This window comes from Diplotaxodon limnothrissa, linkage group LG10 (genome assembly GCF_057381915.1).
Source record: "Diplotaxodon limnothrissa isolate DT_005_m linkage group LG10, D_limnothrissa_male_GT1.1, whole genome shotgun sequence".
NCBI classification, from domain to species: domain Eukaryota; kingdom Metazoa; phylum Chordata; class Actinopteri; order Cichliformes; family Cichlidae; genus Diplotaxodon; species Diplotaxodon limnothrissa.
This window is the reverse complement of record NC_140605.1, coordinates 634,066-660,482: the sequence shown is the minus strand read 5'-3', so window position 1 is coordinate 660,482 and position 26,417 is coordinate 634,066. Positions and strand designations below refer to the sequence as shown.

Genomic DNA, 26,417 nt, shown 5'->3' with positions numbered 1-26,417 from the left:
CCCAACCAGTCGCAGCAGATGGCCGCCCCTCCCTGAGTCTGGTTCTGCTGGAGCTTTTCTTCCCCTTAAGAGAAAGGTTTTTCTGCCCACTGTAATGTATTGCCTACTCATAGTTCATCTGATTGCTGGGGGTTTCTCTGTATTATTGTGGAGAGACTGTTGTTGTGATTTAGTGCTACATAAGTCAAATCAAATCAAATCACTTTTATTGTCACATCACATGTGCAGGTACTCTGGTACAGTACATGCGAGTGAAATTCTTGTGTGCAAGCTCCACAAGCAACAGAGGTGTGTAAAAATACAATACCGTAAGAACAAGCAAAATATAAAAATGGGTAAATCTGAGAATTATATGAATAAACATATGTAAAATATAAGAGTGTATGCGCATTACTGAATGTGTGTACTAAATATGTATATCTACGTGTGTGTGTGTGTGTGTGTGTGTGTGTGTGTGTGTGTGTGTGTGTGTGTGTGTGTGTGTGTGTGTGTGTGTTTGTGTGTGTGTACATATTTTAAAAATGAAATAGACTAAACAATAAAATAAAATATACAGAGGTTGGCAGTTGGGAATGTGCAAAACAAGTGGCATTTATATACAGTGTGGAGTGCATAATGTTGAAGTTCTGGTAAGTGAGGGTGAGGTGACTATGAAGTGTTCAGCAGTCTGATGGCCTGGTGGAAGAAGCTGTCTCTCAGTCTGCTGGTTCGGGACAGGATACTGCAGAACCTCCTTCCCGATGGAAGCAGTCTGAACAGTTTATGGCTGGGGTGACTGGACTCCTTCATGATCCTCCCCACTTTCCTCAGGCACCGCTTCCTGTAGATGTCCTGGAGGGAGGGAAGCTCACCTCCAATTATCCGTTCAGAACACCGCACTACTCTCTGGAGAGCTTTGCGGTTGTAAGCGGTGCTGTTGCCGTACCAGGTGGTGACGCATCCAGTGAGGATGCTCTCAATGGCACAGCGATAGAAGGTCCTGAGGATGCGGGGGCTCATGCCAAATCTTGTCAGTCTCCTGAGGAAGAAGAGGTGCTGCTGCGCCTCTGCGTAGTGTCGTCCGCAAACTTCACAATGATGCTGGAGTTGTTAGTGGCTGTGCAGTCGTAGGTGTAGAGTGAGTACAGGAGAGGGCTCAGTACACACCCCTGTGAATGAATGAATGAATGAATGAATGAATGAATGAATGAATGAATGCTTTATTGGCCATATGCAGGTTGCCCCACAGAGGAATAGGACCCCAGTGGAGCACCAGTGTTCAGTGTGACAGGGGATGAGGTGATGCTGCCCAGTCTGACCACTTGGCGTCTGTCAGACAGGAAGCTAAGGATCCAGCTGCAGAGGGAGCTGCTCAGTCCTAGATCCTGCAGTTTCCTGTCCAGCTTCGAGGGAACGATGGTATTGAATGCTGAGCTGTAATCTACAAACAGCATTCTCACATACGTGTCTCTCTTCTCCAGGTGTGACAGGGCAGTGTGTAGTGTCAGGGCTATGGCATCATCAGTGGACCTGTTGTGGCGGTATGCAAACTGTAGAGGGTCCAGTGAGTCGGGTAGTGCAGAGCAGATGAAGTCCCTGACCAGCTTCTCGAAGCATTTGCTTACGATGGGGGTCAGGGCTACAGGTCGCCAGTCGTTCAATGAGGAGATGGTGGAGGATTTGGGTACAGGGACGATGGTGGCCATTTTGAAGCAGGCTGGGACTACAGACAGAGAGAGGGAAAGGTTGAAGATGTGTGTAAACACTCCAGCCAGCTGAGCCGCGCATGACCTGAGGACGCGGCCGGGAATCCCGTCCGGACCAGTAGCTTTGCGTCTGTTCACCTTCCTGAAGCACCTCCGCACATCCTCCTCAGACACAGTGTCCGCACTGACGTCATCCGCGGTGCGCACACTGTCCGGTCTCATGGTGTTCGCTGTGTCGAATCTAGCGTAGAATACGTTTAATCAATCAATCAATCAATCAATCAATCAATCAATCAATATTTATTTATAAAGCACTTTTCATACAGAAAAAATGTAGCACAAAGTGCTTTACATAGTTAAAAGCAGCCCACCCCACCCTCCAACTCACTCCCCACACTCTCAATACACATATACCCCCCCACCCCCACCCACACACACATACACACACGCGCACACTTAAAGAGTAAAAATTGGGCTGGGCTCGCATGAGCCAAGTGAGGAAACATTATAACAGAGAGCCGTCTGCACCAGGAGCCGGTCACAGACCGCAGCCTCCGGGCTGGGCACACAGCAGGAGGGAGGCCAAGGAGCCCCCCAACCAGGCTGAGAGGACCCCAGAGACCCAGCAGCCACGGTCAATAACAGCCCCGGTGCAGAGAGCGCCCTCCGAGGAAACACTGGAGATATGACGCAATACGATATATACAGGGTAAAATGATAAAATAAATAAGAACAGGATACAATATAAATATAAATATAAATAGAGTAAGAAGATTAAAAAATGAATAAGAATAAAATCAAAAAATATTAGGTAAATCCTAAATTAATAATAGAATAACAGGATAGAATAAATAAGCATAAAAAATAAATAAACGCTAAGTAAAAGCTAAATTAAAAAGGTGGGTCTTGAGCCTGTTCTTAAAAACATGTACGTTCTCTGCGGCCCTGAGCTCCTCCGGCAGGCTGTTCCACAGACGAGGACCATACCACTGAAAAGCTGCCTCTCCGTGAGTATGTGTCCTGACTTTAGGGACAATCAAAAGGCCAGTACCAGAGGACCTCAGGGTCCGCGAGGGTTCGTATGGTAAAAGCAGATCTGAGAGATAAGAAGGCCCAAGACCATTAAGACATTTAATGGTTTAGATCCTCACACAGAGAGGCCGTGGTCTGCGGTGTGCTGGTTTTCCCTCTAAAGTCTGCGATCGTGTTTAGTCCCTGCCACATACTCCGAGGGTTGTCAAACTGTTGCTCCACCCTGTCCCTGTACTCACGTTTGGCTGCTTTTATCGTCTTCCGGAGTTGGTAATGTGCGTGTTTGTAGTCCGATGTGTTCGCGGAGGCAAAAACGGTGCTCCGTGCCGCCAGTGCTGTGCGAACATCTCTGTTAATCCACGGTTTTTGATTTGGGAAGGATTTAACTGTTCTGGATGGGACGACATCTTCCACGCATTTCCTGATAAATCCGCAGACTGAGTCTGTGTACTCATCGATGTCATTAGCAGCCACGTGAAACATTTGCCAGTCCTCGTGATCAAAACAGTCCCACAGCGTGAACTCCGATTGGTCCGATCAATGGTGCACTGCTCTCAGGGTTGGAGCTTCCTGTTTCAGCTTCTGCCTGTAGGCGGGCAGGAGCAGGATTGAGCGGTGACCTGATTGGCCGAACGGGGCGTGGGTGAGGGCTTTGTACGCATCCCGGAAAGAGGTGTAGCAGTGGTCAAGTAGCCGGTCTCCACGAGTGTTGAAATGGATGGTGAAAAACCTGAAGAAAGTTGGTGAGACTTTCTTCAGGTTTCCCTTATTAAAGTCTCCGGCTGTGATAAACACCGCCTCTGGGTGTGCGGTTTCCTCGCTGCTGATCGCGCTGTACAGTTCCCTGAGTGCTCGGTCAGTGTCGGCTTGTGGGGGAATGTAAACAGCCGTAATAATCACTGCTGTAAATTCCCTCGGTAGCCAGAATGGCCGGCACTTAATCATCAGGCACTCCAGGTCCGGTGAGCAGAAGGATTTTACCGGGTGCACGTTCGCATAATCACACCAGCTGTTGTTGATCATGAAACACACCGCCGCCTCTGCTTTTCCCAGTAAGATCCTGTGACCTGTCCGCGCGGTGCACGGAGAACCCCGGTAGTTGTATTGCGGAGTCCGGTACCTTGTCCGATAGCCAGGTTTCTGTGAGGCAGATCACGCAGCAGTCCCGCATCTCTCGCTGGAATGAGATCCGTGCCCGAAGCTCGCACAGCTTGTTCTCCAGAGACTGCACATTAGCCAGTAATAAACTGGGTAACGGTGGTCTGTTAGTGCGCCGTCTCAGTCGAACCAGAACGCCAGATCTTCTTCCTCTGCGTCAGCGTTTGCGGCCTCCAGGGGCCCAGAACAAAGGCGTCTCAGGTGAGATGAATGGGGGGTCTGCAAACGGAGGCTCCGCGTTGCAAAACTTGAACTCCGGAAAGTGATGAGAAAGTCCATCTCTTATGTCCAGTAAGGTTTGTCGGTTGTACACAGAGAGACATGTGCTACTCGTGAAAAAATAAAGGAAAAGTAAAATTAAACACAAAAACCAGCTGTTGCTTGGGGGAGCTCGCGACAAGGCTGCAATGCTCGGCACCATCTAAAATTGAATTGAATTAATTGATTTGAGCTCAGTTATATCTGATATTGTCAACAAATGTAATGATGTATCTTCTACAAACCAGCAGATACCCAGTGTGTGGTGTTTTGTAAAGATGCATATTAGTTAAGTCAAGTGGCTTCACTGTCATTCCAACCATGTGCAGTGGTGATCATAATTAATCATGCTTTATATTGGACGTGACAAAGAGTTAGTGTATTAGAAAAAGGGAAACAACTATTAGTGTAACGTAGACTTGAAGTCAAGACCGCCTAAACCAAGACCAAGACAAGACCAAGACCAGAGGGTAGCGAGACCAAGACAAGACCAAGACAGACCGAGTCAAGACCAAGACAAAGTCGAGATGAGATCAAGACCAAGACCGAGACAATAAAGCCTTTAAACTGCAGCCAGATGCTGCTTTGTTTACGGGTGTCAGGCATATTCATGTGTTTTTGCGATGCACTTGCACAGCCCTCCTCACCGCTGTCTACTGTCTCACCCACTCACTGAGAGGACAGACGCACGCTCCACTTGACTGTCGCGTCTCTCACCCTCTCTGTTTTTCACATAATGATATTATCCTATATCCTCGCATGTGATTGGCCACAATATGGAGGGATTGGAGCATAGCTGAGCCACTGTGTGAGAGCTGAGCAGCGAAAGGAAATTAAGTGAGGAGTGGCTCTCGCTCAATGGGAGTCGACTCTTCTGATTCACTACAAAGTACTCTCTAAGCACGGCTCGTAGAGCTGATGCTTTTGCACATGACACATTATCGAATGTTACGTTGTGTGTCACTCCAAATCTCCCAACCACTATGTCGATCTGAGACAGCAACACCGAGACAGCGAGACCAAGACAAGACCAAGACCAAAGTCCGTGGAGACCAAGACCACGTAAAAGTGGTCTGGAGACCGGTCTGGAGACCAAGACCAACTCTAGTGTAACGGGTCAGTGCAATATCAGGACAGTCAGAGCATGTGTAATCCTGGGGTTTGTGCAATATAATTGATGTGTTTCCGTTATTGTTCTCTATTGTCCTCTGTTGTCCATTCTTCTTGTCATTGTTTGTTCTAATATGATGTGATTACTGTTTTTGTTCTTGTCACATGATCTGTAAATAGTGTCTCTGTATGTTTTTACTAACTTGTGTGTAAGACCAACCTGCCAGAGGGTCTGCAGATGGAAATTAGCCCAAGGCTATAATCTGGCATATTTGTTAAAATGTTCATTAATATGTATTTTCTCTCTTTCTAAATAATTAAATTAAATTAATAACATTAAATTATTTATTAAAGGAAACAATGTTCTTCCAAGATCATGGTGCTACATATAACAGACAATCAACATGGGACTACATAAAGTGCAAGTGTGCAAAAAACAAAAATCAAATCAAATCAATTTTATTTATATAGCACTTTTAAAAACAACAACTGTTGACCAAAGAACTGTACGATAAAATAATCAGATAAAATTTAAAAGGAAAGTAAAATAAAAGATAAGAAAATAATAAGAATAAAATAATGACAGATTCATACAGAATTAAGACAAAGAGTAAAAATGGGTCTTTAAACGAGTTTTAAAAGTATCCAGTGTTGGTGAGGTCCTGATATGTAAAGGCAGTTTATTCCACAGTTTCGGAGCAGTCGCAGCAAAAGCCCGATCTCCTCTGTGTTTTAATCTGGACCTAGGGACAATTAGAAGCATTTGGTCCGCAGACCTCAAAGGTCTTGCTGGAGTATAGGGCTTTGGAGTTGTCACGCCGCAATGCATTATGGGAGCGCACCACCATTTTAGCAGGCCACGAATCAAAACAAACACACTGTGTTGGAAGGAAGATTGCTACGAACCACACTTAAAAGCAGCTCAAAAGAAAAAGGACGTTATAGAGACAGATTGCGTCCAGATGCAAAGAGACGGTACTTACAAAAAATAGTGTGCATTGGAAATGTAGACCCGTATGAAATACGGCTGTGGAGTAGAAACCCTGAAGACCAACCGCTATTGACTTAGCCTGATATATTTTCGTACCTTGTCTGTGGAGTCAGTGCATACACAGCGAACCAATTTTGCAATTATAAATGTCTGGAGGCGCACATCCAATTCACCAATGATTGGGTACAAGATTTGGCTTTTTTTAAGCCTCCACGTTGTGAATTCGGCGTCATTCAAACAAAGGTAAGTCAGCTTGAGTACTGCGAGTAAAATGCGTTTGATTTCCCCCTGAACATTCAAGTTAGTGCATTCATGAGGGGAAATTACAGTGAGAACATGTGGAGGCTCTGTTAGATGGATAACATAGTGAGATCAGTGCATTGATGTGACATTGTCCTGAAGGATGTAGTTATTCTATATGGTTAAAGAAATTGCACTAATTAATTCATATTTATTATAAATAATCCTAATTATACACCTTGCTTCCGTGTTTGTGTCCTGTGTGACAAAATGTATTCTATTTTGGTTTTATACATTGATTAATGACCTGCAGAATCTCCTTATCATATTAAGTGATTCATAAAAGTCGAACTTTATGCTTTCCGTGATATCCGTAATATCAAGATGGCGCCAGTGTGTACGGCCTGCCGTCTGACTCTGTTTGTACTAGTGTTTTATTTTTACTTTGTGTTAAACCATGCTAACTCTCTGCTTGTATATGATCGCCAAATGCTGCTGGCTTTAAGATCCTCTCAGTTAAAAACTCGTTATTGCAATCGTGGATATCAGGGAACCTTCTCCCCACCGCTCCTGTCAGGAGTTCCAGCTTGTCTCCGTTGTGTTCCGGCGCTACCTCAACTGAGAGGGCGCCGTAGACGCCATGGGAAACGCAGTGGCTTATTGGTGAGAATGAAGGCTACCTGGACACGATTTCGAAAAATACCTCACCCTGTCCCGACTGGATTTGACCGCGTCAACTACTGGCACTCTCTGGACATGGCTTACACTTGCCTGACACCTGTTGTCGGGCTTACGACAATAACCCCGCGCCAGCGTCCCCCCGTCTTCGCTCAGGTGGAGTAAACCCTCAGAACCTACGGCCGATAGGTCGGGCACCCACATCGACCGCTGAGCCACCTGTACCACTAAGATTAAGTCTTGTTAATGCTTGATCGCTAGCAAACAAAACTTTTATTCTTAAGGACTTCTTTACTGATCGGGGACTGGATCTAATGCTTTTAATGGAAACTTGGCAGAGAGTCAGTGAGTCCAGCTGTTTTACTGAACTTTTACCGCCTGACTGTGAATATCTTAATGTGCCGAGGATGACTGGGCGTGGTGGTGGAGTGGCAGCTGTTTTTAGGAAGAAGCTCTCTTGCAAACAACTCTTAACTCACTCGTATTCTAGTTTTGAACTTCTGACGTTTGAATTGAGGCATCCCCACCCGACACTCGTTGCAGCTGTATACAGGCCTCCAAAATATCACAAGGATTTTATCCAAGACTTTTCAAACTTTTTAGCTGGAACTGTGCCAAACCATGATCGAATCTTAATCGTTGGAGATTTTAATATTCATGTGTGTTGTCCCTCCAATTCATTGGCCAGAGACTTTTTAAGTTTGATAGACTCCTTCAGTCTTGCTCAACTTGTGTCTGGGCCAACCCAGAAACAGGGTCATACATTGGATCTTGTGCTGGCTTTAGGGTTACCGGTCCTAAGCATGGAAATATGTGATGCTGTTTTTTCTGATCACTGTCCTGTTGTGTTTGATATACAGATTTAGAATGTAACATGCAGCGTTCTATAGATGGATACATAAAAAGATAAAAAATTACATGTATGTAGGGATGGGTATCGTTTAGGTTTTATCCGATACCGGTGCCAAATCGGTACTTTAGAAACGGTGCCGGTACTCAAACAGTGCTCAAACCGGTGCTTAAAGAATGGAGAACACAAAATTGGTCCAAAAACCTCTGATGTTCAGCTGGTTTTTTTGTAAAAAGATAACAATGTTAGCCTTTTCTGCAGCTATGGGGCATATATGGTATCACTCTTGGCTGGAAGCAGTGCTTAAACAATGGAAAAAACACAAACTTTGTCCAAAAACCTCTCATGTTTAGCTGTTTTCCACTTTTTCTTTGGTCGTTTTAGCCTTTTTGTCCAGGGTGAAGGGAGTATCTGCCATCAAACAAGAAGACAGCCGCATGTAGCTATGATGATGTTTGCTAATTCACCTTACATGCATTAATGTAATAACGTGGTTATCCTACTCAACATAAATTACACACGAACAACATTAAGCTACTCACGCAGAGAAGAACGGCTGCTGCTGCATCATCATCCTCATCATTTCTGCTACACTGGCAGGGCTAGGGGCCAGGACTCTCCTCTTCGGGTTTTTGGGGGATGTTGCTAAATCCGGGTCAGATAACAGGCACTACACCCACAGTAGATGTGCACGGTGTGAGGTCCCACAGCAAGCTATCAAATACGGCGCATTTCTCGGCTTTTAAAAAAACCCCGCTGGCGTGTCGCCAGGTGTTTCATCAGATTTGAGGTGTTACCTCCTTTGACAGTATCACAGTATCAGCTTAAAGCACTTGTTGCTGCTGAGTTTGCATCTTTTGCTGTGAAGTACAACCAGACTTTGACCGCTTCGCCTTGGGCATTTTTAATCTGTAGCTCTGCTCTAAAAGAACGTACGTACCTGGACCCGCCTACTATCCTCGGAAACGTAAAATGATTGGCTAGAAGTGTATCACAGGTCAGGAAAAAAAAGCACCGAAATAAAGCACCGAAATGTGCGCTGCTTTTCGGTCTGGTTACTACCGTTTATGTCAGAACCGGTGCCATCATGGCACCGGACACCGGTACCCATCCCTACATGTATGTGCTAACTTTCTAAACACTTTATTCTTGTCTTTAAATGAACTTTGTCTGTGTGTGTTTCAGGTCCTGCACTCTCAAAGACTGAATAAACCAGCATTGCAGCCATGGGTCAATGTGAGCATCACAGGGAAGGTTGAAGCCACCCACTGCACCTGTAAGGCCGGAGTCGTGGAGACCTGCAGCCATGTCGCTGCTCTTCTGTTTAAAGTACACTCAACAAAAATATAAACGCAACACCTTTGTTACTGCTCCCATTCCCCATGGGATGGACGTAGAGACCTAAAATTCATTCCAGATACACAATATAACCATCCCTCCCAAACAGTGGTCACAAATCAGTCCAAATGTGTGGTAGTGGGCACATCTGCTATATTGAGATAATCCATCCCACCTCACAGGTGTGCCACATCAGGATGCTGATCTGACATCATGAGTAGTGCACAGGTGTACCTCAGACTGCCCACAACAAAAGGCCACCCTGGAATGTGCAGTTTTGTCTCACAGCAAAATGCCACAGATGCCACAAGCAATGAGGGAGCGTGCAATTGGCATGCTGACAGCAGGAATGTCAACCAGATCTGTCGCCTGTGCATTGAATGTTCATTTCTCAACCATAAGCCGTCTCCACAGGCGTTTCAGAGAATATGGCAGCACATCCAACCGGCCTCACAACCGCAGACCTCGTGTAACCACACCAGCCCAGGACCTCCACATCCAGCAGGTTCACCTCCAAGATCGTCTGAGACCAGCCACCCAGACAGCTGCTGGAACAATTGGTTTGCACAACCAAACAATTTCTGCACAAACTGTCAGAAACCGTCTCAGGGACGCTCAACTGCATGCCCGTCGTCCTCATCGGGGTCTTGACCTGACTCCAGCTCGTCGCCGTAACAGACTTGTGTGGGCAAATGCTCACATTCGATGGCGTCTGGCACGTTGGAGAGGTGTGCGCTTCACGGATGAATCATGGTTCACATTGTTCAGGGCAGATGGCAGCTGAGAATGTCCCAGTTCTTGCATGGCCAGCATACTCACCGGACATGTCACCCATTGAGCATGTTCGGGATGTGCTTGACCGGCGTATACGACAGCGTGTACCAGTTCCCACGAATATCCAACAACCTCGCACAGCCATTGAAGTGGAGTGGACCAACATTCCACAGGCCACAATTGACAATCTGATAGACTCCATGCGACGATGTGTTGCACTGCATGAGGCAAATGGTGGTCACACCAGATACTGACCGGTTCTGGGTCCCCAGACCCCCAATAGCGCAAAAAACTGCACATTCCAGGGTGGCCTTTTGTTGTGGGCAGTCTGAGGTACACTTGTGCACTACTCATGATGTCAGATCAGCATCCTGATGTGGCACACCTGTGAGGTGGGATGGATTATCTCAATATAGCAGATGTGCCCACTACCACACATTTGGACTGATTTGTGACCACTGTTTGGGAGGGATGGTTATATTGTGTATCTGGAATGAATTTTAGGTCTCTACGTTTATATTTTTGTTGAGTGTAGAAGCAACAGTGTTGATCTGTGGCACAAGGACTGTTACAGATGAACCTGCATACTGGGTTTTGCTGGGTAATATGACCAAGATACAATCAGTGGTTGGCCATAAGATAGACTTCTCCTCTTCAGCTGCCCCCAAAAAAGGCTCTCAATCAAAACATAAACAGACCATCCGTAGTGACAGGTAAAAGAAGCCGTCCTCAAAAAAGAAAAATTCCACCTGCTACTGTGGAGGAGTTGGATCAACTGATGGGAAAATATTTCTCTAAGCATAGTTCTGTTCTGAATAACCCATAATGTTTTATTTAGGGCATAGGTGTCAAACTCTGGCCCGCGGACCAAATTTGGCCCGCAGCCTAATTACATTTGGCCCGCGAAGCCATACCACATTACTATTAGAGCTGGCCTACTGGTATTATATACACCCAGCACGCCCCTGCGGGCGGTTTATCCTTCAAGCTCGGGTCCTCTACCAGAGGCCTGGGAGCTTGAGGGTCCTGCGCAGTATCTTAGCTGTTCCCAGGACTGCGCTCTTCTGGACAGAGATCTCCGATGTTGTTCCCGGGATCTGCTGGAGCCACTCGCCTAGCTTGGGAGTCACCGCACCTAGTGCTCCGATTACCACGGGGACCACCGTTACCTTCACCCTCCACATCCTCTCGAGCTCTTCTCTGAGCCCTTGGTATTTCTCCAGCTTCTCGTGTTCCTTCTTCCTGATATTGCTGTCATTCGGAACCGCTACATCGATCACTACGGCCGTCTTCTTCTGTTTGTCTACCACCACTATGTCCGGTTGGTTAGCCACCACCATTTTGTCCGTCTGTATCTGGAAGTCCCACAGGATCTTAGCTCGGTCATTCTCCACCACCCTTGGGGGCATCTCCCATTTTGACCTCGGGACTTCCAGATTATACTCGACACAGATGTTCCTGTACACTATGCTGGCCACTTGGTTATGGCGTTCCATGTATGCCTTGCCTGCCAGCATCTTGCTCCCTGCTGTTATGTGCTGGATTGTCTCTGGGGCATCTTTACACAGCCTGCACCTGGGGTCTTGCCTAATCCACCCAAACCTCTATGGATCTTGTACTCAGAGCTTGTTCTTGTGCTGCCATGATTAGTGCCTCTGTGCTGTCTTTCAGTCCAGCTTTGTCTAGCCACTGGTAGGATTTCTGGATATCAGCCACCTCCTCTATCTGCCGGTGGTACATACCGTGCAGGGGCCTGTCCTTCCATGCGCTTAGCGTACAGCCTCAGGGTGCTGGACTTGGGGTGAAACCCTCCATGCATGGTGTAAAATTATGATATTATTTTATGCCATGTTATACCCCTAATTAAAGATTGTGAATTATTATGTAGTTTTAGTTTGCATTATTCTCCTGAATTAGAAGAAGCTGATAACTATTGCATTAGTTAAACTGATTTGCATTACATTAAATTGCTGACTTGTTGTGAATGAATGATATTGTTTTATGATGCATTATATTGCTGAGTTATAAGAAATACTGTTCGCAGAAGGTTATTGTCTAATTTGTCTGAGTAGAAGAGAACAGAGTGTGCTGGAGTTTTCTGCCCCATTTCAGCAGGAGCAGATAAACAGGGAGCCAAGGTCGTAGCTTAGGCGCTGTGTGAGAGAGAGCATGTGAATGTTTAGGCTTTTTATGATAAGGTGGAGGCACCAGAGGTTATAAAAGTTTGAGCAATGCTCCACCATTTTGAGATTTTGAGGCTGTCTGCATCAGTGTCCATCTCCCACGTGTGTGATCATTAAATCATCGTTTGACTCAACCCGGCCGGACCAGTGTTGTTATTGTGGTTTTTTCTCTTGTCTCCATCCCCAATATTTTGAACCTTAACAATGGTAAGGAGCTTTCTTGTCTTTATGTCAGTGGCTTCTATCTCCTCCTTTGGCCAGCCTATTACCCCAGCAGGGTACCTGATCACGGGCAGGGCGTACGTGTTGATGGCCCGGATCTTGTTCTTACCATTCAGCTGACTCCTCAGGACTTGCCTGACCCTCTGCAGGTACTTGGTGGTTGCAGCTTTTCTAGCGGCCTCTTCATGGTTCCCATTCGCCTGCGGGATCCCCAGGTACTTGTAACTGTCCTCTATGTCTGCAATGTTGCCTTCTGGTAGTTCAATCCCCTCAGTTCTGACTAACTTCCCTCTCTTTGTTACCATCCGACTACCATCTGCCAGTCTTGTTAATGATCTCACTGAGGGGGTTCAGGCCTATGCAGAACAGCAGTGGGGACAGAGCATCTCCTTGGTAGATCCCGCACTTGATGGTGACTTGTGCTATGGGCTTGGAGTTGGCCTCTAGTGTTGTACGCCACATCCCCATTGAGTTCCTGATGAAGGCTCTTAGGGTCCCATTGATCTTGTACAATTCTAGGCATTCCAGTATCCAGCTGTGGGGCATTGAGTCATAGGCCTTCTTGTAATCAATCCAGGCAGTGCACAGGTTGGTCAGTCTGGTCTTGCAGTCTCGACTGACTGTTCTGTCTACCAGTAGCTGGTGTTTTGCGCCTCTGGTATTCTTGCCAATCCCTTTCTGTGTGCCGCTCATGTATTGACCCATGTGCCTATTCATCTTAGCCGATATGATGCCTGACAGGAGCTTCCATGTAGTACTGAGGCAGGTTATTGGTCGGTAGTTGGAGGGGACCGGTCCCTTCTTGGGGTCCTTGGGGATCAGGACCGTCCGACCTTCGGTTAGCCATTCCGGGTGTCTCTCGTTAACTAGCAGCTGGTTCATTTGTGCTGCCAGACGCTCGTGGAGTGCAGTCAGCTTCTTTAGCCAGTAGGCGTGAACCATGTCGGGCCCTGGTGCTGTCCAACTCTTCATACTGGAGACCCTTTCTTGGATATCTGCCACTGTGATGGTTACTGGACCCTGTTCAGGGAGGTCGCTGTGGTCTGCCCTCAGATCCACTAGCCACTGAGCATTGCCATTATGGGTTGCGTCCTTCTCCCATATGCTCTTCCAGTATTGCTCCGTCTCCAGCCTTGGTGGTGCTGTTCTCTTATTATTGTTCCCTTGCCACTGAGAGTACACCTTTGCTGGTTCTGTGGAGAACAGCTGGTTTATTCTCCTGCCTTCTATCTCTCTGGTGTACCTCCTCAAGTGGCTGGCCAAGGCTATGAGTCTTTGCTTGGCAGTTTCCAAGGCCTCAGGTATGGACAGCTTGCTGTATTTCTTATGCATCTTCTTTGTCGCACCTTTCTGCAACTCCGATAGTTGGCTAACCTCCCTCCGTGCTACTTTGATCTTGCCCTCTAGCCTCCTTCTCCATGGAGGGTACTGCCCCTTGTGGCTGTTCAACTTGTAGCCAAGCATCTCACTGATCACTGCTGCCGTATTGTAGATCAGCTTGCTAGTGTCGGTAATCGTGGTTGTAGGTATCGTCCGTAGTGCTGCATTAACATCATCTAGCAGACCTTCTGAGGGTACTTCACGTAATCTTGGTAACCGACTACGGGGGATACAGGTTTCAAGCTTGGCCATGATCCTATTTTTCAGGTCAGTTCCTCTCGCACTCAACGATCCTTCTCCTATCGCACTTGGGGCTATGTACCCAATCTCGGGTGGGGGTGATGATATCTCCCCCCTGACCTGGCGTCCTGACTCCTCCTTGCCATAGCATTTGTGTTGTACCTCGTCAATCTCTAGCTGTGAGAGCAGTCCCTTCTTTCGAATGTTGGAACACTGAGCTACTAGTTGTTTCGCCGTCATTGTGGATGTTGGATATCGAAGAATCCATAGGTCCCGCATCCTATTCATGTAGCCCCTTCCGCCGGGGTTACTTGCGTAGTAGCATTCCAACAACGCCCTGTTTTCGTCTCTTGCCCACCGATGCCTTCTTGTTCCAGTAGCCCACTTTTCGTCAGGGTGCCCTGGTTCCTCAACACCTGACGCGGACCTTGTTGATCCGGGCGACGTCCGAGCCGGCATGCCTTCATATTTATCTGTCTCGCTCATGTCTGCGGTAGGCTTGCTTAGCATAGGGGGTCTAGCCTTAGGACCCTTACTGGATACAGGCAGGAATCGAACTTGCGACCCTCTGCTCCAAAGGCGTGTAGTCTACACTATCCAGCTGAGATATATATATATATATATATATATATTTTGTCTAGTATTTAAGCTTTGCTTGTTCCATATTCAGTTTTTCAGCAAAACTTGTTTGACTCCATAAGAAGAGATTCATTCTTATATCTGGAGGAAGATTTTTTTTTTTTCAATAAATATTAATGTTAGCCCGCGACTTTGTTCCAGTTTTGAATTTTGGCCCACTGTGTATTTGAGTTTGACACCCCTGATTTAGGGGGTCTACATTTGTGCCTGACGTGCATTGCCATGTAAATAATTTGCATTTACTGAATATGTACTTACTACATATAAGTAACACTGTTGAAAAGTTGAATAAAGAAACAAATAAATGTTTGCCTTTTTTTTTAATTAAAACCACTTTGTAGAACATCACATCAGTAACAATGTAGAATCAATGTCATTAATAGTTTACAAACGACAAAATGTTCACATAAAATCATGACAGCATTTAAATAATATCACCCACTACTAGCATTCTGTAATTTACTCTCTTTTGAAAACTTAACACTACATATACAGCACAAGACTTTTAAGAGTATTTAACAAGAGCATGTTTCCCTGGTTTTACTACCACACTGGGGCACATGTTCACCCTCACATGGAAGAAGTAATCTGATTGGCATGCTGGTATGTAGTAGAGATGGCACGATACCACTTTTTTATGTCCGATACCGATACCGATATCATAAATTTGGATATCTGCCGATACCGATATGAATCCGATATAGTGTTTTTTAATCAACAAAACTGTTTTTTAAATATCTTGCTGCATTTTGTATAAGTTCATACTCAAGTTTAAAACAACAACTACACTAAAGCTATTCTGTTATACCTGTATGCAAAAGAGAATATTTCATAGTTCAGCAATACTGATCAATCTAATAAACTTAAACCTACACCATCCTCCCTATTCTGGTATTTTAAAGAGTACTTAGCATAAATATTAAGCAACCTAACTAATAGGGTTCCAACTCCCAGCAACAACAAAAATAAATAAATAAAAAATAGGGAACCACCCCTCACGCGCCACCTCATGATGCTTAATCGACGTAATCAACCTTAATTTGATGCAGTGTGAAAAAAAATGCACAGAAATCAATTATTTTTCAAGAAATATTAAATAGATTCAACAGCTTTCTTCAACAAAATTGCAGACTGCACAGATGGTACCTTCCCAAAGGAAAAAGTACTATAGCTTACTAGGGTATATTAGACTTAATAGTTACTATATACAGTAATTGACTTCTATTCATTTTACATCAAATTAAAACTTTGGGTGTCAGATAATTAATTATTAAAAACAAGACATTTTAAATGAGAATAAGAAAGAAAAGTATGTCTTTGTGCCCCCTTTTCCCTGTTAATGCCCTATCGGCCCCCCTGGCTAAACTTTGCTAGATCCGCCCCTGCACAGTTACCAGCGTCAGCTACGTAGAAAAGGATCCTGGTGTAGAAAGTAATATTAAATAAATTCTAACAACAGCTTATCAAGCTTAAATGTGCTGCTGTTGTTCAGCTGCTGGTTTCCTCTTTCTGGTGCAAAGTGGGCCAAAAGCAAACAAGAGACACGGACTCACGACAGAAAAGCCGATCAGCTGATCATTGATCAGTTTCATGATTGAAGTAGCAGCAAGAAGAGGCAGTCGCTCCATATATCGCTTGTTAAGCTTAACGCAGGAATGCTTTACAAACATTCAGAGATGGACTTACACACTTGCTTTACTTCTCTCGGGGATAACTTTGTCGGAGATGAAATGCCGGGTAGCTAGCGAAGCTCCACATGCTATCCAGACCACCACAGGTCCCGCATGCCACAGCCGCTCTATCACGTGATGCATACTGCTCCGACGTGCTAACGTTCTGAGGTGAGTTACGGCGTGTTGCAAGTTTTCTGAGGTGCTTTCGTGATATTTAATGGATCGGATTACATTTTTTATTTTTCTCCGATATCCGATCCAGTAATTTAGGTCAGTATCGGACCGATACCGATACGTAATATCGGATCGGTCCATCTCTAGTATGTAGCATGTGGTTTGAAGCAGGGATTTCGTAGTGCCCCATGTGTAGCGTTGGAACCCAGTCAGGATTTGTTTTATCCATTTCATAGGCTGGTTTGCTACAATAATGAAAAACAATTAGGAACTCTATAGAACGTATATCTACAAAATCACTCATTAGGATGTTTGTTCTAATTTGCTATGACCTATAAAACCAATAGGCTATAAAGAGTAATATGAACTTATTTAGATCCTACTCGTCTCACAGCTGCTATCCAGGCTAGATGCCCTCTTTTGGTAACATCCGATACATAAGCTCCCGCACGTTGCTTCTAAGTGGGTAAAGAATAAAAAGCGAGCCCATTTTCCAGCTTATTCCCTTCCCGGTCATGTGATCTAACAACTTACAACACAGCAAGGGCGAACCTTTGCTGATGCTTTCGCTCCTTTAGCCCTTTGTTTGGCCTGCTAAAATGGTGCCTCGGCAGTCACGTCCCCTCCCATGACATCATGCTCCAAAGCCCTATACCAATTTAAAAGATCAGAAAGATATATAGGAGCTAGTCCATGCAATGTTTTAAAAACAAGTGTCAAGATCTTAAAATCAATTCGAAAACTTATTGGCAGCCAGTGTAGCAAGGCAAGTATAGGGGATATGTGCTCTCGCTTCCACTTGCCAGTCAGAAGCCTTGTTGCAGCATTTTGAACCAGCTGTAGTCAGCCAATAGATGACTGTTAGGTCTGTCTAGCACATAAACCTATTTGCTGTAACGTTCAAGACAATTTAATTACACAACAAAAGCATTGAACACCAAGTAGGCAAAGTTCTTCGTGTTACTCATGCATGAGGGAGAGAACCACGACAAGTGCCGTTCCTTCGCTTGACCCCAGTCGCTCTCGTCCGCTCCCCCATAACATTGTTCTTTTATTGCGCTCACATGAATATACATAGGTTCATTAACATATGACGTCTACATACACACAAAGAGCACCTTGCCTGTGTGCGTGCGTGTGTGTGTGTGTGTGTGTGTGTGGGTGGGGGGGGGGGGGGGGGTCAAGATGTGACCCTGTGAAGACTCCCCAAAGCTGGTGCTGACATAGCTACGTTTATCCTACCAAAAACCAATAAGACAAGGTACGACCTCTCTCATGCTCCCAGGATGTAGGTGTGAATGCCAGAACACTCTGGAATGCACACCTAGCCTTTGCAGACTATTAAGGATCAAACCTCTACCAACATGACATTGATTATACAACTCTAAGCATATATGAGTAGATATTTCTAAGCATAAATGACAATCAACCATACAATAACATAACAACGACGAAGTAACATCAGAGTAGAGACTGTTGCAGAAGTCGAGGCGAGGTGAAATAAAGGCATGGATTGCTTTCTCAAAGTCTCTGAAGCAGAGAAATGGCTTCCCCTTTGCAAGTAGGCGGAAGTGAATGAAGCTGTACACAGTACACAAGACAGTGCAGACACAACAGTGCTATAGAAAAGTGCAAAAGACTGAGTATTGTGCAAAAAGTAACTTGGTGTATGAAGGTGTGTGTGTCAGTCCCTCACTGTTCATATTAAGAATATGTGTTCCAGCTCAGAACCCTGTGGAATTTAGTTACTAACTTTTAATTCAATTCAATTTTATTTATATAGCGCCAAATCACAACAACAACAGTCGCCTCAAGGCGCTTTATATTGCACAGTAGATCGTACAATAATATATACAGAAAAAAACCAACAATCATATGAAGCCCTATGAGCAACCACTTTGGTGACAGTAGAAGGAAAAACTCCCTTTTAACAGGAAGAAACCTCCGGCAGAACCAGGCTCAGGGAGGGGCGGGGCCATCTGCCACAACAGGTTAGGGGTGAAGGGAGGAAGAGGGGACACAGCCAGAGATGAATAGTAACTAATGACTGAATGCAAATTGGTTGGTGTGAGAGAAGGAAGACAGGATAAAGACATGCTGTGGAAGAGAGGCAGAGATTAATAACAGATATGATTCTGTTAGGTATGGCTGTGTGCAGGCCGGAATAGGACCCAAGGTGCAGACTCCGGAGACAGACGTGAACTCAAAAAAGGCTTTAATTTAATACTCAAAATATAACATAACTGAAAAAACTCAAAACAAACTTAAACTAGAGAAATGACAGAACACACAGCTAGGAAAACGGTAGATCGCGACACAGACACAGAGAAACACTGGGCTTAAATACACAGAGGGAGCAATCAGGGAATGGGTAACAGGAGGGAAACACAGCTGGGACAAATCAGAACTGACGAGACCAAAGAAGCGTAAACTGAACACACTGAGATAAGACACAGACCTTCAAAGTAAAACAGGAAATGCATAACACAGACTGAACAAAGACACAGGCTCATAAGCAGGCACTACAAAGGGAACAGAGACGTGGGAACAGGGCAGACACAAAACACTGACTGAACACGGGGATATAGGAACTTAAGATACACATAGACGCGAACTAGACAAGGGGATGCAGGTGATAGGGGAGACAGAGCAACTAAAGAAGACAGAGACCTAAGCCATAAGACAGAACTCAAAGAAACCAAAAACTAGACAGTATAAATAATATCATAAACTCAAAAACCCTGGGTCGACGACCCAGGCATCCTAACAGTACCCCCCCCCCCCCCTTAAGGGCTGGCTTCCAGACAGCCCAAACCAAAACATTCATTCATTCATTCGCTTCCGCTTGTCCTTTTTCAGGGTCGCGGGGGGCGCTGGAGCCTATCCCAGCTGTCATAGGGCGAGAGGCGGGGTACACCCTGGACAGGTTGCCAGTCTGTCGCAGGGCCAACACACAGGGACAGACAACCATTCGCACTCACATTCATTCGCACATTCACACCTAGTGATAATTTGGATTATCCAATTAACCTATCCCCAAACCAAAACATCAAAATCAAAAAAAACAAAAACAACCCAACCAGGGTGGGCGGCGGGGGAAACAGGATGGAGGGCTCGAAACAAAACAAGGAGCCAGAAACAACAAAACAAAAAAAAAGTGCAAACACTGGAGCCCGGAAAGCAACAGAACAAAACACAGAAACAAAGTCCAAAACAACAGCACCAAGGCCCAGGGAAAGTCCAAAAGCAAACAAACAAAAGAGCTCACGAAAGGCGCAGAGGCCCAGGCAATAGTCTCAAAAAAAAGTTCAGGGGGCCGGCCCGGAGGCTGACGGCACAACAGTCCAAACCTGGGTAGGTCAGGGGGGCGGCCCGGAGGCTGATGGTCCAAGAGCCCAGAAAACAGTTCAGGAGGCCGGCCAGGCGGAAGGCACCGGTGGCGACGGAGCAGATCAGGAGGCCGGCCGGGCGGGAGGCACCGACGGCGGCGGAGCAGGTCAGGAGGCCGGCCGGGCGGGAGGCAGCGACGGCGGCGTAGTTCAGGGGGCTGTCCATGACGGCAACGACGTCCAGTCATCGGCCGGACAGAACGTGCAGGACGAGCAGGCCGGACAGGACGTGCAGGCCGGGCAGGACGTGCAGGCCGGACAAGACGTGCAGGAACAGACAGCATGGAGACCTCAGGAGCAGACGAAGCTGAACACTCGGAGACTGGACCAGGCGGAGCTGCAGAGGCTGAGGCCGGACCAGGCGAAGCAGAAGCCGAAGCTGGACCAGGCGTAGCACAGGCTGAGGCCGAAGCTGGACCAGGCGGAGGCGAAGCAGGAACAGAGGCTGAGGCTGAATCCGGACCAGGCGAAGCTGCAGAGGCTGAGGCCGGACCAGACGGAGCTGCAGAGGCCGGACCAGGCGGAGCTGCAGAGGCCGGACCAGGCGGAGCTGCAGAGGCCGGACCAGGCGGAGCTGCAGACTCAGAGGCCGGACCAGGCGGAGCTGCAGACTCGGAGGCCGGACCAGGCGGTGGAGCCGGTGGTGGCAGAACGGGCCCCTCGGACCCCTCAGCGGAGACAGGTGGCTGAAAGGGCCCCTCGGACCCTCCAGCGGAGACAGACGGCTGAACGGGCCCCTCGGACCCTCCAGCAGGAAGAGGAGGCTGAAGCGGTTCCTCGGACCCTCCAGCTGACGTGGCAGAAGGCTGAACGGGCTCCTCGGGCCCTCCAGCTGACGTGGCAGAAGGCTGAACGGGCTCCTCGGGCCCTCCAGCTGACGTGGCGTGAGGCTGAACGGGCTCCTCGAGCTCCTCGGGCCCTCCAGCAGGAAGAGAGGGCTGAAGCGATTCCCCGGACCCTGCAGCGGAGACAGGTGGCTGAAGCGTTTCCTCGGACCCTCCAGCGGAGACAGGTGGCTGAAGCGTTTCCTCGGACCCTCCAGCGGAGACAGGTGGCTGAAGCGGTTCCTCAGACCCTCCAGCAGAGACAGGTGGCTGAAGCGGTTCCTCGGACCCTCCAGCGGAGACAGGAAGCAGAACGGATGACCGAGGAGAGGAGCGACGGTGGTGTCGCTTCCTTTTAGATGAGGGAACAGGAACCGGTGGAGAAACGGAGACCTCCTCCTCATCCTCCGACCACACAGCCGCCAGGAAAAAGGCAGGCGAACGGACAGGCGAACAAGGTCCCAGCTGGCGTGAGGAAGGGGAGGAAGCCTGCAGTGGCGATGAAGCAGAGTGTGCGTTGTCCTGCGGCAGCGGTGGGGAAGATGTAGTGAGGGAGAGAGCAAGCTCACTAGCCCTGACCTGCTCTCTCCAGGCAGTTATGGTGTTCCCCAACTCAGTGTCCTTAGCGAACTGGCTAAGCTGGGGATTATGCCGAATGATGGCCTCCACCGCGCTCAGCCCCACTGCCGTGGTCCTTAAATCCGGGGACTGGGCGATACGGTCGAGCAGGCGCACCAGCCGCTCCATCTCGCCGTTGAACTCAAAGGAAAAAGAGTCTGCAGGGTCCATGTTCTGGTCGCGATCTTCTGTTAGGTATGGCTGTGTGCAGGCCGGAATAGGACCCAAGGTGCAGACTCCGGAGACAGACGTGAACTCAAAAAAGGCTTTAATTTAATACTCAAAATATAACATAACTGAAAAAACTCAAAACAAACTTAAACTAGAGAAATGACAGAACACACAGCTAGGAAAACGGTAGATCGCGACACAGACACAGAGAAACACTGGGCTTAAATACACAGAGGGAGCAATCAGGGAATGAGTAACAGGAGGGAAACACAGCTGGGACAAATCAGAACTGACGAGACCAAAGAAGCGTAAACTGAACACACTGAGATAAGACACAGACCTTCAAAGTAAAACAGGAAATGCATAACACAGACTGAACAAAGACACAGGCTCATAAGCAGGCACTACAAAGGGAACAGAGACGTGGGAACAGGGCAGACACAAAACACTGACTGAACACGGGGATATAGGAACTTAAGATACACATAGACGCGAACTAGACAAGGGGATGCAGGTGATAGGGGAGACAGAGCAACTAAAGAAGACAGAGACCTAAGCCATAAGACAGAACTCAAAGAAACCAAAAACTAGACAGTATAAATAATATCATAAACTCAAAAACCCTGGGTCGACGACCCAGGCATCCTAACAGATTCAATGCAGAGAGGTCTGTTAACACATAGTGAGTGAGGAAGGTGACTGGAAAGGAAAAACTCAATGCATCATGGGAATCCCCGGCAGCCTACGTCTATTGCAGCACAACTAAGGGAGGATTCAGGGTCACCTGGTCCAGCCCTAACTATATGCTTTAGCAAAAAGGAGATTGGCATATAATTAGCTAAGACTGCTGGGTCTAGAGATGCTTTATAAGTAAAGGTTTAACTGCAGCCAGCTTGAAGGCCTGTGGTACATAGCTGATTATTAGAGGTAGGTTGATCATATTTAAGTTTGAAGCATTAATTAATGGCAGGACTTCTTTGAGCAGTTTTGTAGGAATGGGGTCTAAAAGACACGTTGATGGTTTGGAGGAAGTAATTATTGAAGTTAACTCAGAAAGATCAATTGGAGAAAAAGAGTCTAACTTAACATCAATGGTACTAAGAGTAGCTGTAGATAATATTATATCTGTAGGATGATTATTGGTAATTTTTTCTCTAATGATTAAAATTTTATTTGTGAAGAAGTTCATGAAGTCATTACTAGTTAACGTTAAAGGGATGGTTGGCACAACAGAGCTCTGACTGTTTGTCAGCCTGGCTACAGAGCTGAAGAAACCTGGGTTGTTCTTATTTTCTTCAATCAGTGACGAATAGTAAGATGTTCTGGCTTTGCGGAGGGCTTTCTTATAAAGCAACAAACTATTTCTCCAGGCTAAATGATGATCCTCTAAATTTGTAACACGCCATTTCCTCTCCAGCTTACGAGTTATCTACTTTTGGCTACATGTTTGAGAATTATACCACGGAGTCAGGTACTTCTGATTAGAGACCTTAGTTTTCACTGGAGCTACAGTATCCAGAGTCGTACGTAGTGAGGAGGTAAAATATTAACAAGATGATCGACCTCTGTTGGCGTAGCGTTCAGGTAGCTGCTCTGCTCTGTGTTGGTACAGGGTATTAAAGATGCTAACAGTGGGTGGATTATATTCTTAAACTTAGTTACAGCGCTTTCAGGAGACTATCTCTCCACACCGTTACATATTCCATATGTACGGGGTAACTCTGTAAGACACACACCCCGCGAGGAGACAGTGCAACTGAACTGCCGAGAGTGAAGGTGCCGGGAGTCAGTGACAACGTAATAGGCACACCACCCTGGTCAGGGCTTCGCAGACGCAAAGGCCGAGCCAAGGGGCGAAGGCAGCAGTCTGCAGACGCCAGACTGGCCTGAACCGGTCATGCAGGATGCTGGACTGCAAGTGACCGCAAGTGACGCAGGGCCGCTCAAGGTCAGCCCAGGAACCGTGAGGCAGACCGTCAAGGAACGCAGCACACCAAGCTGTCAAGTAGCATCCTGCTGGTTGCATAGGCCTACGACATGCGGGCAATGCCAGGCAGAGTCGGCGCTACAGGCTGGAGAACTCTCACTCGCTACAGCGAGGTCCGACTGGCGTGTAAGCCGGCAAAGCGGGCAACATGCCATGGGAACACAGCCAGCAACCGCAGGTCAAGCTAGGGATGTGACCCGTCCATCCTCTAGACAGTGACATAGTGCCAGGGAGAGAGAGCCTTTTGCAGCAGCTCGCCCACTCAGTGGATGGCCGGGCTAGGACGAGGCTCTGGGCCTGTTCCAGGAGCAGAGCAGCTGACCTGCACCATCCATGAAAGGGGAAGGGCTGGTGGCTCAGGCCACAGAGGACCCAAGTGATGAGCGACCCAAGGTTCGTCACGAGGGCATAGCAGCCATTCTGCACCGTACAGGCTGGAGAACACTCACTCGCCGGCTGAAGAATCAGACACAGTGAGGTCCGGCTGGCGTGTAAACCGGTGAATGCGGGCAATATGCCAGGGGAACACAGCCAGGAGCTGCAGCAGCTGATATGCCAGAGATAATCCAGCTAAAATAGGCTGGTGAACGCTTACTCGCCACAGCGAGGTCAAACTGGCGCGTAAGCCGGCGAATGCGGGCAACACGCCAGGAGAAGACAGCCTAGAGCTGGATTGCAGCTTCTTCACAGCGAGGTGGCTGCAGGGTAGACAGGCAGTTCCATCAGCCAACCCTGGTCGCTCATAAACATCAAGTTCCTGACAATCAACCTTCACCAGCCCAGGCCTCACAGACGCAGGGCCATGGGAGGTAATGCTGTGGGAGGGGCCTGGAATCAGGCGACCCAGACATGGGTTCACTCGTCCGGGCCCCACTCCAGTGGTAGCCAGAGGGGATGGAACTTCCTCAACATCCACCTCACGATAATCAATCTCTACCGGCCCAGGCCTCGCAGAGGCGGGGCCATGGGAGGGAACACTGCAGCCATCATCCCCATTTAGCCTGAGAGGCACAGGATTGGGGCGGGCACTCCATGCCCAGCCGCCTGCAGCTGTCATGTCAAGCCACCAGCAGGGCATAAGTAACCCTCACGCCCTGTTAGGGCATGCCGCCCTGCCCAGGGAAGGCCCGAAGTGGCAACTAGGGACCGGGGGGGGGCTATTGGAGGAGGGGTCAAAGGCAACTACACCCGCCATGCACGGCAGCAACCAACTGCGGGCAGGGGACCATAAATGCTGGGAGGCAGGGCACTCAACTGCCTGCAACCAGACCAATCAGGCAGCTGCGGCACCTGAGGCAGGACGTGCTGAGGGACTAGATGGCACCTCAGGAAGGGCTAATTCCCACACCCGGCATGCTCCAATCAAGAGCCGAAGGGACCCATCTCGCCCGACACTGTGCCTGGGGACCAGCAGGGGGCAGCCCAGGGACAGGTGGGCAACACCTGAGAGAGGATGGAAGCTTCAACATCCGCCACCTGATAGTCAACCTCAACCGACCTAGGCCTCACAGAGGCGGAGCCATGGGAGGGACGCTGTGGGAGGGACCAGCAGTGAATCAGCAACAGGTGTGGGAGGGGACCCAGCCCATGACCTGCCTATCTGGTGTCCACAGCAGTGGCAGCCATGTTCCCCATAGTAGCCTGCTCTCTCATTTTTGGAGGCAGGAGAAGGGGGAGGGGCGGGCCATTTAAATGGTCTTTCAGAAAACCAAGCACGGTTTGTCTAGTTCGTGCTGGCAACAAAGCATTGCATGGAAGCATCAGCTTCTTTAGCCAACACAGTAGTGATGTGTTGGTCACAAACGAAACGGCTCTCAGAGCCGACTCTTTGAAGTGATTAACGCGAGCCGGCTCCTTATTGGGAGCCGTGTTTTTATTTCTTCTTTCTCTCACCCTCTCTCTCACACTTTTTTCCGCTTCACTCCGCACGTGAGCCTTGTGCTTACGCTGAGCAGAGAGGGGAGGGGTGGTAGTTACACTCGCACTAGCACAGGAACAGAGTGGGAGGGAAAGAGACAGAAAGAGAGCCAGGGACAACAACGTCACATTAGAAAGGTATAGTAATCATCCACAACTATTTTCAGTTGCGGATGATTAAGGATTCAGTTTACGTTTATTCATGCAGGCCTATATGACAGAGAATGTGTATCTTCTTTTTGTTTTGCATATTTTAATTTATATTTTATTGTGTTGTGGTTTGCAGTGTTTTGTGTAGTTTCACTTTAAATTTGTTTCAAAGGAAAAAGCTGAAAATGTAAATAGTTAAAAGTTGAAATGTAAATAGTTGGGTTTTGTATTTTATAATTTGTTTATTACATTTTATGTGGAGTGAATAAATAAAAGTATATTTACGGTGGCCACTGGAGACAAAGCGTGTACAAACTCCAAAACACGTACAAACTCTGAAGCACATACAAATTCCAAAGCACGTGAAACCTCCAAAACATGTACAAACTTCAAAACACAACAGAAGTGCTCCAGGATGCTAGGGGCAGTGTTGAGCTTTTGTTACCTAGTGGCTACACAAGCGAGGAAGTACAAACGACCGAATTTGGTAAATTAAATTTTTTTTTAATTATTTCAGTATAAATGAGTGTTTGTGTATAAATACACAAACAATACACATGCTTTCAATTGTGTAATTTCAGTGATCTAGGTAGCTCTGTTCTGGAGTTTGTACGTGCTTCGGAGTTTGTACGTTTTTTGTAGTTTGTACGTGCTTTGTTTCTAGGGGTCACCATTTATATTTATATCTAAACATATATAAATAAAACCATGTTTTTTTACATTAGTAATTTCTTTT

General features: G+C 47.2%; 1 protein-coding gene across 1 annotated transcript in view; it reads left to right on the top strand.

Annotated features, from left to right (window-relative positions):
- Positions 1 to 26,417, top strand: part of LOC146623664 (CXADR-like membrane protein) — a 187,717-nt gene that overhangs the window by 11,313 nt on the left and 149,987 nt on the right. The window contains exon 2 of the mRNA XM_085363275.1: positions 9,188 to 9,278. Coding sequence (XP_085219401.1) covers positions 9,188 to 9,278 — 91 coding nt within the window. The remainder of the gene's footprint in view (positions 1 to 9,187; positions 9,279 to 26,417) is intronic.